The sequence below is a fragment of the Trachemys scripta genome, chromosome 1 (genome assembly GCF_013100865.1).
Source record: "Trachemys scripta elegans isolate TJP31775 chromosome 1, CAS_Tse_1.0, whole genome shotgun sequence".
Classification (NCBI taxonomy): Eukaryota; Metazoa; Chordata; order Testudines; family Emydidae; genus Trachemys; species Trachemys scripta.
This window is the reverse complement of record NC_048298.1, coordinates 81,544,597-81,556,907: the sequence shown is the minus strand read 5'-3', so window position 1 is coordinate 81,556,907 and position 12,311 is coordinate 81,544,597. Positions and strand designations below refer to the sequence as shown.

Here is a 12,311-nt window from a genome sequence, read left to right as displayed (position 1 = left end):
AATCCACACTGTCCATTAGGTCAGCAAAAGTGAAAAATTGCATTTGTTTTACCTGTCTTCTCCTGTGAAATTAAATGTATAGTGAACATATTTTTATTCTTTTTGATAGCTTCTTTTCCGTTTCCTTGACATATCTTAAAAGGTTTGGGCCTGACTTTCAGAAGGTTCTAAACTTGCAGCTCCCATTGACTTCATCTAGGTTTGAGAGTGCTCAGACTCTCTGAAAATCAAGGCCTGTGTCTGAAAGTCATTGATGAATTATGCTTGTGTCAAAAAAAAAAAAAAAAAAAAAAAAAAAAAGAAGAAGAAAAAATAAATTGAGTTATTTCCAGAAGCTGCTGCTACCAAAATGAAACTAATTGTAGGACCTGTCATAGATCTTATTTGTTTGGGGTAGGGGTTTTTTGTGTGTGTGTGTGTGTGTGTGTGTGTTGCGCTTTCTATAAAAGAAAAGTTTTAAATGTGTTCCTTTCCCCTTACCACATAGGGTACTTATGCAACAGTATATAAGGGAAGAAGTAAATTGACAGAGAACCTGGTAGCTCTAAAAGAAATCCGACTGGAACATGAAGAGGGGGCACCATGCACAGCCATAAGAGAAGGTGCGGAAAATATTTTTTTCCTTTTATTTAAAATATATCATTAACTGAAATTATACCGTTTGGCCAAAGAATTGATGCTATTCTTGTGTAAACTGGATATTACAATAACTAACACTATTTATCATATGGAGTACTGCAATCAAGTTAATTGAGTTGCAATTTTGAGACACATTTCAAATGCATTTATTTCATGGACTGTAATTGTGTTCTCAAATAAATGAAGCTTTCTAAGTGTTAGAAATTATTGAGGCTTTTATAATTTACTGTTAATTATAACAGAAGCAAACAACTTTCTGGAGTTTAGAGTATATAACATGACATGACTAACTTGTGCCTGAAATACTGTCTGTCCATATAGTGTATGAATTAATTATAATTCTGCAGTTCAGGGTGGTACATGGTCTTGTCTGCTTCACAGTGTGCCCTAGATGAATTTGTGTTTTTAGAATTTTCTTATGTAAATGAATGGGTTAACTTAATGCTTTATGAAATATTAAATTGTCAAAACTAAATTTAAATTACCATAGAAATTAAACAAATAACTAATAAATTTGGATTAATTAGTAATACATTTACTCCTTAGTTTTCCCCTCAAGTCCTATCCTTAAGCTTTAATTTTCTTTTTTTCTCTTTTACAGTGTCATTATTAAAAGACCTAAAGCATGCAAATATTGTTACTTTACATGATATTGTTCACACAGAGAAATCTTTGACTCTCGTCTTCGAGTACCTGGTAAGCATTAAAACAATAATAAAGCTTTACATTTAATGGATCTGTTTAGAAAGTCTTATTTAATTTTCTACCTAGAGAAACACAAACACGATTAACTCTGTGGTGCATTTTAAAAAATAAATAAATAAAGGACTTGATATTATTCTGTCATCATACCATTTTCCTACATATAATCCAGTGGAACATCGAAGCAAGTAGCATATTTCACAGAAAGCTAGTTATGTTGTCAGACATAACATTCACTGTCAAATTGTCATAAATTGCTTGGTATAGGTCTGACTTATGGATAATTATTAAGAACATAAGAACGCCCATACTGGGTCAGACCAAAGGTCCATTTAGCCCAGTATCCTGTCTTCTGACAGTGCCAATGCCAAGTGCCCCAGAGGGAATGAACAGAACAGGTAATCATCAAGTGATCCATTCTTTGGCGCCCATTCCCAGCTTCTGGGAACAGAGGCTAGGGACACCATCTCTGCCCATCTTGGCTAATAGCCATTGAGGGACCTATCCTCCATGAATTTATCTAGTTCAGTTATAGTCTTGGCCTTCACAACATCCTCTGGCAAGGAGTTCCACATGTTGACCATGCATTGTGTGAAAAAATACTTCCTTTTGTTTGTTTTAAACCTACTGCCTATTAATTTCATTTGGTGACCCCTAGTTCTTGTGTTACGAGAAGGAGTAAATAATACTTCCTTATTTACTTTCTTCACACCAGTCTGATATTATAGACCTCTATCATATCCCCCCTTAATCGTCTCTTTGCAAAGATGCAAAGTCCCAGTCTTATTAATCTCTCCTCATATGGCAGTCGTTCCATGACCTTCACCATTTTTGTTGCCCTTTTCTGAATCTTTTCCAATTCCAATATATCTTTTTGTGAGATGTGGCGATCACATCTGCACGCAGTATTCAAGATGTAGGCGTACCATGGATTTATATAGAGGCAGTATGATATTTTCTGTCTTATTATCTATACCTTTCTTAATGATGCCCAACATTCTGTTCGCTTTTTTGGTTGCCGCTGCACATTGAGTGGGTGTTTTCAGAGAACTATCCACAGTGACTCCAAGATCTCTTTCTTGAGTGGTAACAGCTAATTTAGATCCCATCATTTTATATGTATAGTTGGGATTATGTTTTCCAATGTGCATTACTTTGCATTTATCAACATTGAATTTCATCTGCCATTTTGTTGCCCAATCACCCAGTTTTGAGAGATCCTTTTGTACCTCTTTGTAGTCTGCCTGGGACTTACAAAACTACTCAAGATAGTTATCATCTGCAAATTTTGCCACCCCAATTATTATACTTCTGGACCAAAATGCTCACTTAAACCAAGATTATGGATTGTAGAAGAAAGTGGACAGAGAATAAAATAATAGCAGTATTATGTTGAATGATATTGGTACTGTGAGGCACCTAGCATACTTGCAGGTGCTGTAAAACAATAACAGTATAGAAATAACTATTTTACATTTCTTTTGAAACAGAGCTGTTAAATATTATGGCCTACATTTTCAAACTTGAGTACCTACAGTTAGACACCTAAGTCACTTTCCTGCATGATACAGATTGATAAATCATATTTTGTTTTAGTTTTTTTTCACTCCATATTACATATGCATTTGCTGAAGTTATTCTAACCATATGTCTGGTAACTGTGATGGAACATCTAAAGGTGTAGTGCACAGAATTAATCAAAACTTAGTTCTCTTCCAAATAAAGAGAATGAGTAATAATTAAAATTGAATGTAACATATAGCCTTTGGGGGGAAAAATAAAATGTTGTATAATAAGTAGAACTGATCTGAAAATGCTGGGGGAGTTTCTGGCAGAACATTTTTACTTTCTTAATGGGGGAGGGAGTTTTCTCTCTTTGGGTTTTTGATTTTTTTTTTTTATTTGATTAAAAACTCAAAATTCTCCACTGCACACAGATACTTTTTGTGAAAAATTCCATTGAATCAAAAGCTCAATTTTCTGTCAAAAAACTGTTTTATATTAAACTGTGGTGGTTTTTTGACAGGACAAAGACCTAAAGCAGTACATGGATGACTGTGGTAACATCATGAGTATGCACAATGTAAAGGTGAGTGAATGTTTGTTAATGATAATGATTGATTTCAAATATTTTTTGTTCTGATTTTAAAACCACAGGGAACTTACAACTTAGTTGCTCACAACTGCTCTTTCTGATAATAATAGATACAGTCATATTGAAGAGTTTAATGACACAAATTATGGCTTTAGTAAAAGTTGTGTTCTTTTTAAAATATTTTCCTATTGGGAAATAAGATTTTTAACAGAACAGTGTGTCCTCTTTAAGGACTGTTATGTCCTGTTCCAAGACCTAGGCCATGTCTACATTACAAAATTATGTTGACCTAACTTACGCCAGCATACAACCACTACAGTTATTAAATCACTTGTGTTTGTGCACACTTGGCTCATTACGTTGGCGGTGCGCATCCTCACTGAGAGCACTTGTATCGACTGTACTGTCACTGTGGGGCATTGTGGGATGGCTCCTGAAAGCCAGTGCCAATCGACGTAAGCAACACAGTGTCTACACTGCCACTGCATCGACCTAATTACATCGACCGTGATTCTATGCCATTCATGGAGGTAGTGGTACTAAATCAGCATACAGAGAACGTTTGCCGGCTTCTTCACTTCCACAGCTAGATCAACACAAAGCAGCTTACATTGACCTAACCGTGTAGTGTAGACCAGGCCTTAGCCTGTAGATCAGGCATTCTGAGACTTACGCTTTCTCTGGCATGATTGCGGGACCAACATGGGGATAAGTCGTTCTGTGCAATGGGAGGGGCCAACTGACATTCACATGGTGGGGCTATAAGATTTTTTAAAAAAACCTGTAACTCATTCAAGGGAGAGATCTCCAGGGAGCACAAAGACTCTCTTGTAATAAAGTCATAATGATGGTAGGCCAAGATTCAGGGACAGCCCTTGGAAGGAAAGCTGTGGAGAATCTTGTACCAAAAGGAGGAGGACTGTAGTTTCTAGAAAGGAGGGCAGCAGAGAACCATGTTCCAGAGGGCAAAAGACTGCTATCAGAAGGGCTGTGGATGGAGCCCAGGGAATGGCTAGAGGTACTGTGTTCCGCTCAGAAAAGAGCCAAGTAATAGTAGGAGCAGGGATGGAACCTTATTCTGTTGAACCCAATACTGTAAAACCGAAAAGAACTGTGTGTTTAAAGGGACTTGGGACGGAACCACTTGTGCTTGGAAGGGCCAAGGGAACTGTTCATATTATTTTGCACAATAGTTTAGTAAACCAGGCCCCAAGAAGCCAGAACACTATTTTGAAATGCCTTGGAGCGAGAAGGGGAAATGGGGGAAACTGAAGCTGAGGTAACAGTGTTGCCCAGCCATGGTATGGCTTATGCTGGACTATAATCAGCTTAATTATTTAACAATATGTAATTTGTGTAGAGGATGTTAACTATTCATCGAAGGTATGTGGGGAATAGTTCTACTCCTGTTGACATTGAATGGAAGTGTACTTTAAAAAAACAATGAGGAGTGCGGTGGCACCTTAAAGACTAACAGACTTATTTGGGCATAAGCTTTCGTGGGTAAAAAATCACTTCTTCAGATGCAAGAAGTGCATTTTGTTACTTTGTAAGTAGTTGTCCTAAAAAACAAAAACAAAATCATGCATGCACACACATGCAGGGAAAATTGGTTTGATACTTGTACAATAGTTAATGGCACAATTGTGGATGATGACATAATGTACAAGAATAACATTTGTTTACATGTGTTTCGTGCACATTCCAGCAGAATTGTTGTCCTTGTTTTTGCCTTCACGTTATATTGTAAAGTCCTTTCTTTGTTGAAGTACTGTAGGTTTCGATTTGGATATTGGTTACTGTTTGTCGTTTTGTCTTTTTCTGTTTACACATTAGCTTTAATGTCCTTTGGAGGTGAAATCAATCGTCAACCTGCTTTGCTGTCTCTTTTGGGAGAGAGTGAAGGGGAAAATTCTTTAATGTAAATTCCCATACCTCCTTTAAAGAGAGATTGAAAAAGATGAAGAGGACATGTTAAAAAATCTTAGATGAACATGAAATGAAAGATCTTGCAGCATGTTTTTATAGTTTGAAGCTAACCTCTTTATAACTATCTGTGAGTGCCTTAATGGCCATTTATAGCCCTCCAACAATATAGGCATAACTAGGTGAGGCAGGACTTAGTGGCCCAAAGTCTGCATTTTTAACATGCATAGTCGCAATTTTTCTGCCCCAATGGAGATAATCCCATTGTGATATAAGCAAACTGAGGTTAGACAAATATAACCTGGAGCTTGCCTGTTTGTATGGATTTTGTGGAAGACTTGGGGGTGTCATCTGCTACAAAAATAACCCATGTATTGGAAAACTGTGTTATATAAAAACTTTCTAGTATTTCCCCTCAACGGGACTAATCATGATGAATCTGTCATGCTGACTGACCTTCTGCTCTGCATAAGTGTTCACTCTACATTTCCTAATCAGTAATCTTCTATCTGCTCACTCCCCTTCACCAGACTAAGGATTGTTGTGGGACAACTGGTGCTAGAAGTAGCTACCTAGAAGCACCATGCTTACACCCAGGCACTCAATACTTGAAGCAATTGCAAAGCAGTATTTATTTATGCAATACCGCAGGAAACTGACGAGGTTGCTAACTCCTAGACTTGTGTGTGTGGGTGTAGTTGCTCTGTGCAGTAATGTCCTTGAGTGTGGAGCTACTGTTGCTGGCTTGCCAGCCCGAAGGACTAGGAAGAAGCATAGAGGGTGACACACTATATGAAGATGCAAACACCGCAAAGGGAAAATATCAGACACAACTGGTGGAGCATAATTTCCCCAATTATATTTCTTTGATTTGTTAATGTTTAGAGGTGTTGTACCTAATTGCTTCTTCTGGTAGTCACTTTCCCTACCATACAATAAATAAATTGACTTTACATGGTGGAGTACAGGAGTAGAGTTGCATTTGTAAGAGAGAGATCTATAGCAGAAGGGAATATCAGTATGGTAATTGAGAGTGTTACATGGAAAGATGTTTAGAGTGCAGTAGTAAATGCTTATAACGTAAATAGCCACTTGATTCTCTTCTGTTATATAGAGCAAATCACTCTCAAATCTTTGTTGTGCTAAGTGTTTCATAATAATGTTGTAGCTGGCTGGCATAAATAGGTCTTACATCTTTAAACAATAGTTATGATATTCAGAATACATTAGCATGGGAAAGTGACTTGCTTGTGTAAGAAGGTTTTTGTCTTGCTTGCAATATAGCCATGTAATTGCTGCTCTGATGGCTCAAAACCTGCTGTTAAGGGAAGAGTAACATGCCACTTTGCACGTTTGCCCATGAATATTTTTGAAAGTCTAATTTGTTTTTCTTTTAGCTATTTTTATACCAGATTCTGCGTGGTTTGGCCTATTGTCATAGGAGGAAGGTGCTACATCGAGACCTGAAGCCACAAAATCTACTCATTAATGAGAAAGGAGAACTAAAACTAGCAGACTTTGGTATGGACTGAAAAAAATAATTATTTTATTTGAGCAGTGTTTTCTTGACAGAGTTACAATTTTAAGAAAATCTTGGAAATAAACCAAGATTTATAAACCAGTAAACCTTGTTGGACCTAGAAATCATAAGGGGGTAGGAGTGTTTATGTACATAAACCATTTGTAAGCAGCAGGGAAATTAATCACTGGAAATACACATTCACACCATTTCTGTGTATATCTTTATCCATTCCAAAGGCTGTTACTGAAGCCAATATTGTGTAACGCTGATTAGCTTTATATAGCTGGTGAGATCCTGTCTTCATTTTTTTTGCTATTGTGTTCCCGTAAAGGGAAAACAATACATTATTTAATTGAGATCATTAGGCCAGCTCCATGCTGCCAGAGGGTTTCTATGGCAGCTGGGATAGATACCTCCAGTGTGGTGCATACTAAGCTGTCACTTGTAGCATGAGCTGGCCTGAAAAAATAGATTTTTAAGTTCATTGTGTGCTGGATACCCCTATTGGTCAGCTCACTGAGGGAAGTCAGCCCATATGGTTTAAAGCTGCTGGAATTTCAGGTTTACAGCTCATGTCTGACTTTTTGAAAGTCATCCAGATAATTCTTTTTTGTTTGTTAATCTGGTTTGGGTAAGAGTTTGATTGTTTGGCTTCAGCATTGCTGGTTTGTTGTTGGTTTGTTTGTTTTTTTGATTTGTTTCAGCATCCAACCTGAACTATACCTCAGCCTTATAGATCTTTCTGTGCCTTATATATGAGATACAGTGATAAGTGTCATAGTTCTTCCTATATTCATTCTGTCTGCCACTTCAGTTTCACACATGATCTGTTAGTAGTTTTGTTACCACTCGCTTTTATCTGAGAAGGACTCTTATACCTGCTTTATGATCTTTTAGTTGACATTTTAAATTAAGTTAAATCATTTTTTCTCTCCAGTATGTGACTTCACATGTTCACTCCTCATTGGTTTGTTTTATTTTTTTCTCCCACAGGAATTGTACCATGTTTTCAGAATAACATACATTATATTCAGTTACAACTCAGTCCCCCTGCCCCCGACACACTTTCTCTGGCCATGGCAGCAGCCCTTTGGAAGCAGACCTGTGTAGGGCTTTGTCTATACCACTCAGCTTTTAGTGACACGGTTGTGCATCTACAGCCCTGCCACTAAAAGCTGCACAGTGTAGCTGCTGTCCGACAAAAACTTTCACCCCCCCACAAGCGGCAGCAGATTTGTCCGCAGGAGAGCGCTCCTGCTGACAAAGCGCTGTTTACACCAGCACTTTTCATCGGTAAAACTTTTGTTGTTTGGGGGGTTCCTGAACAACAAAAGTTTTGCATATGAAGTTCCAGTGTAGACAAAGCCTAATTGAACTGTAATTAATCTTTTATATCACTAGCTTTCAATTTGGTAGTTAGGACCCCTACCCTATCTTTGTTCTCTTTCTCTGGTTTTCTGATCAAGTCAGTTTTATTAGTAATTTGTGATTTCATCCTTGGACATCAGGAAATATTCCACAAACTGTATATCAGTTCCTGTGGTGTTTCATTTGACGCAGTGGGAACCAACAGAAAGGATTTGGTTCAGAAATGCCTCTGAGGATGACTGATTGCACATAGTTGAATGTGAAGTCATATGCAGGGAAAAGATGAGAACCCACTATCTAGAGCCTATATTTGTGTGCAGGTGGTCTGGTTTCTGTGTATTGAACTGGAAAGCAAAAGTAGGACTTCGCAGTTTATTGGTCATCAATATGGTATATGTGTGAGTTGAAGTGTCAGCTGAGAATGAACTGAGTTGAGATTAAAAGTAACATTAGTGCTTCCTTTGAAACTGGTGATATACAGGCCAAATAATCACCACAGGGCCCAAGAAACTCTGTGAACTTTATCTTGCAGAATTTTCCTACAAATAACTTTGTTAAGATGATGGGGAGGAGCATTCCCCACCTGGTGAATTGCCAGAGGGTTTGGCCCTTCTAACCCATGGATGTTCTACGATACTTTCGGAAATTCAGTGAGCATCTACAATGGATTGGGGCATTCACATGGATTCTATTGCTATTAGCCATTATTCTCCATGTCAGTAAAGCTCCACTAGTAGCCATGTTACCATTGGTTGCTCACCCACACGTGGACAAAAATTCCTCTGAAGGTAGCCGTTGCCAGTAGAGAACAGAGGGTTGCCTAAGACAGTGCTGACATGGTCTGGCATTATTACTCTGGGAAGTCCCTTTGGACATGGAGGGAGAGAGCAGTTTTCCTGTGGCTCCACCACCTCATTGCCCAACCATCCCCCTCACTCCCAATGTCACAGAGCTCCAGATGAGATAAAGCTTAGGGGATTCCATAGACTCAAGTGCAAGATGATGTCACATTGAGTCAATGTGCCCTGCTGCTGATTAAATGTGGATTAATCTCAGCATGTTTTGCTCCTTTTTCCTGCCTCAGTGCTTGAAAGAACAGTGGGCATTATCTAGTCCTATATATTTAAAGGTGAATCACAGTTTTATCAGAAAAATATTGAGCCCTATAAATATATAATTAATTATCCAGATCGGGAGGATAAGAAGTGCATTTATCAAGTATGTTATGCTAAACTTGCCTTTTCATAATTCTTCAATTCTATTAAAAAAATTTCTTAAGCAGTACAGTACTTAACACTGCCACTACCCTATGCCGTTATTGTACAGGAGTTTCTGATAGCTATGATAGCCCAAAATTTTAGTCTGACTTTATTTTTTTTATTTTTTTGAGGGTGACTCCCCCTTACCACCCCATCACTATAAGAAGGGAAGGGGGCAGCCTTTGTACTGATACTGTAGATCTGTGATTTCTCCCTGGTTGAGGTCCTTAACTGAGCCATTATCCAGGGAGAAATGCTTTGGGGACAGCCAGCCATTTTAAAAATTCTTAATTTACATGCTGATTTGATGTGTTCCTGCCAGATTGGGGTGTCAGTCAGTCTCAAGGGCTAGATTGCTCTGTTGATTTATACCCCCAAAAGACAAAAATATATTTACATTCATAGATTCATAGATTCATAGATTATAGGACTGGAAGGGACCTCGAGAGGTCATCGAGTCCAGTCCCCTGCCCGCATGGCAGGACCAAATACTGTCTAGACCATCCCTGATAGACATTTATCTAACCTACTCTTAAATATCTCCAGAGATGGAGATTCCACAACCTCCCTAGGCAATTTGTTCCAGTGTTTAACCACCCTGACAGTTAGGAACTTTTTCCTAATGTCCAACCTAGACCTCCCTTGCTGCAGTTTAAACCCATTGTTTCTGGTTCTATCCTTAGAGGCTAAGGTGAACAAGTTCTCTCCCTCCTCCTTATGACACCCTTTTAGATACCTGAAAACTGCTATCATGTCCCCTCTCAGTCTTCTCTTTTCCAAACTAAACAAACCCAGTTCTTTCAGCCTTCCTTCATAGGTCATGTTCTCAAGACCTTTAATCATTCTTGTTGCTCTTCTCTGGACCCTTTCCAATTTCTCCACATCTTTTTTGAAATGCGGTGCCCAGAACTGGACACAATACTCCAGGTCAGGCCTAACCAGAGCAGAGTAGAGCGGAAGAATGACTTCTCGTGTCTTGCTCACAACACAGCTGTTAATACATCCCAGAATCAGGTTTGCTTTTTTTGCAACAGCATCACATTGTTGACTCATATTTAGCTTGTGGTCCACTATAACCCCTAGATCCCTTTCTGCCGTACTCCTTCCTAGACAGTCTTTTCCCATTCTGTATGTGTGAAATTGATTTTTCCTTCCTAAGTGGAGCACTTTGCATTTGTCTTTGTTAAACTTCATCCTGTTTACCTCAGCCCATTTCTCCAATTTGTCCAGATCATTTTGAATTATGACCCTGTCCTCCAAAGTAGTTGCAATCCCTCCCAGTTTGGTATCATCCGCAAACTTAATAAGCGTACTTTCTATGCCAATATCTAAGTCGTTGATGAAGATATTGAACAGAGCCGGTCCCAAAACAGACCCCTGCGGAACCCCACTCGTTACGCCTTTCCAGCAGGATTGGGAACCATTAATAACAACTCTCTGAGTACGGTTATCCAGCCAGTTATGCACCCACCTTATAGTAGCCCCATCTAATTTGTATTTGCCTAGTCTATCGATAAGAATATCATGCGAGACCGTATCAAATGCCTTACTAAAGTCTAGGTATACCACATCCACCGCTTCACCCTTATCCACAAGGCTCGTTATCCTATCAAAGAAAGCTATCAGATTGGTTTGACATGATTTGTTCTTCACAAATCCATGCTGGCTGTTCCCTATCACCTTACCACCTTCCAAGTGTTTGCAGATGATTTCCTTAATTACTTGCTCCATTATCTTCCCTGGCACAGAAGTTAAACTAACTGGTCTGTAGTTACCTGGGTTGTTTTTATTTCCCTTTTTATAGATGGGCACTATATTTGCCCTTTTCCAGTCTTCTGGAATCTCTCCCGTCTCCCATGACTTTCCAAAGATAATAGTTAGAGGCTCAGATACCTCCTCTATTAGCTCCTTGAGTATTCTAGGATGCATTTCATCAGGCCCGGGTGACTTGCAGGCATCTAACTTTTCTAAGTGATTTTTAACTTGTTCTTTTTTTATTTTATCCGCTAAACCTACCCCCTTCCCATTAGCATTCACTATGTTAGGCATTCCTTCAGACTTCTCGGTGAAGACCGAAACAAAGAAGTCATTAAGCATCTCTGCCATTTCCAAGTTTCCTGTTACTGTTTCTCCCTCTTCACTAAGCAGTGGACCTACCCTGTCTTTGGTCTTCCTCTTGCTTCTAATGTATTGATAAAAAGTCTTCTTGTTTCCTTTTATTCCCGTAGCTAGTTTGAGCTCATTTTGTGCCTTTGCCTTTCTAATCTTGCCCCTGCATTCCTGTGTTGTTTGCCTATATTCATCCTTTGTAATCTGTCCTAGTTTCCATTTTTTATACGACTCCTTTTTATTTTTTAGATCGTGCAAGATCTCGTGGTTAAGCCAAGGTGGTCTTTTGCCACATTTTCTATCTTTGCTAACCAGTGGAATAGCTTGCTTTTGGGCCCTTAATAGTGTCCCTTTGAAAAACTGCCAACTCTCCTCAGTTGTTTTTCCCCTCAGTCTTGATTCCCATGGGACTTTACCCATCAGCTCTCTGAGCTTCCCAAAATCTGCCTTCCTGAAATCTATTGTCTCTATTTTGCTGTTCTCCCTTCTACCCTTCTTTAGAATTGCAAACTCTATGATTTCATGATCACTTTCACCCAGGCTGCCTTCTACTTTCACATTCTCAACGAGTTCCTCCCTATTTGTTAAAATCAAGTCTAGAACAGCTTCCCCCCTAGTAGCTTTTTCAACCTTCTGAAATAAAAAGTTGTCCCCAATGCAGTCCAAGAATTTGTTGGATAGTCTGTGCCCC

General features: G+C 38.8%; 1 protein-coding gene across 2 annotated transcripts in view; it reads left to right on the top strand.

The window, feature by feature from the left end:
- The window catches only part of CDK17 (cyclin dependent kinase 17), a 164,001-nt gene that overhangs the window by 136,446 nt on the left and 15,244 nt on the right, over positions 1-12,311 (top strand). For both annotated transcript variants that reach the window (XM_034773222.1, XM_034773232.1), the window contains exons 7-10: positions 488-602; positions 1,241-1,335; positions 3,368-3,430; positions 6,760-6,883. In XM_034773222.1, the coding sequence (XP_034629113.1) occupies positions 488-602; positions 1,241-1,335; positions 3,368-3,430; positions 6,760-6,883 (397 nt within the window). The remainder of the gene's footprint in view (positions 1-487; positions 603-1,240; positions 1,336-3,367; positions 3,431-6,759; positions 6,884-12,311) is intronic.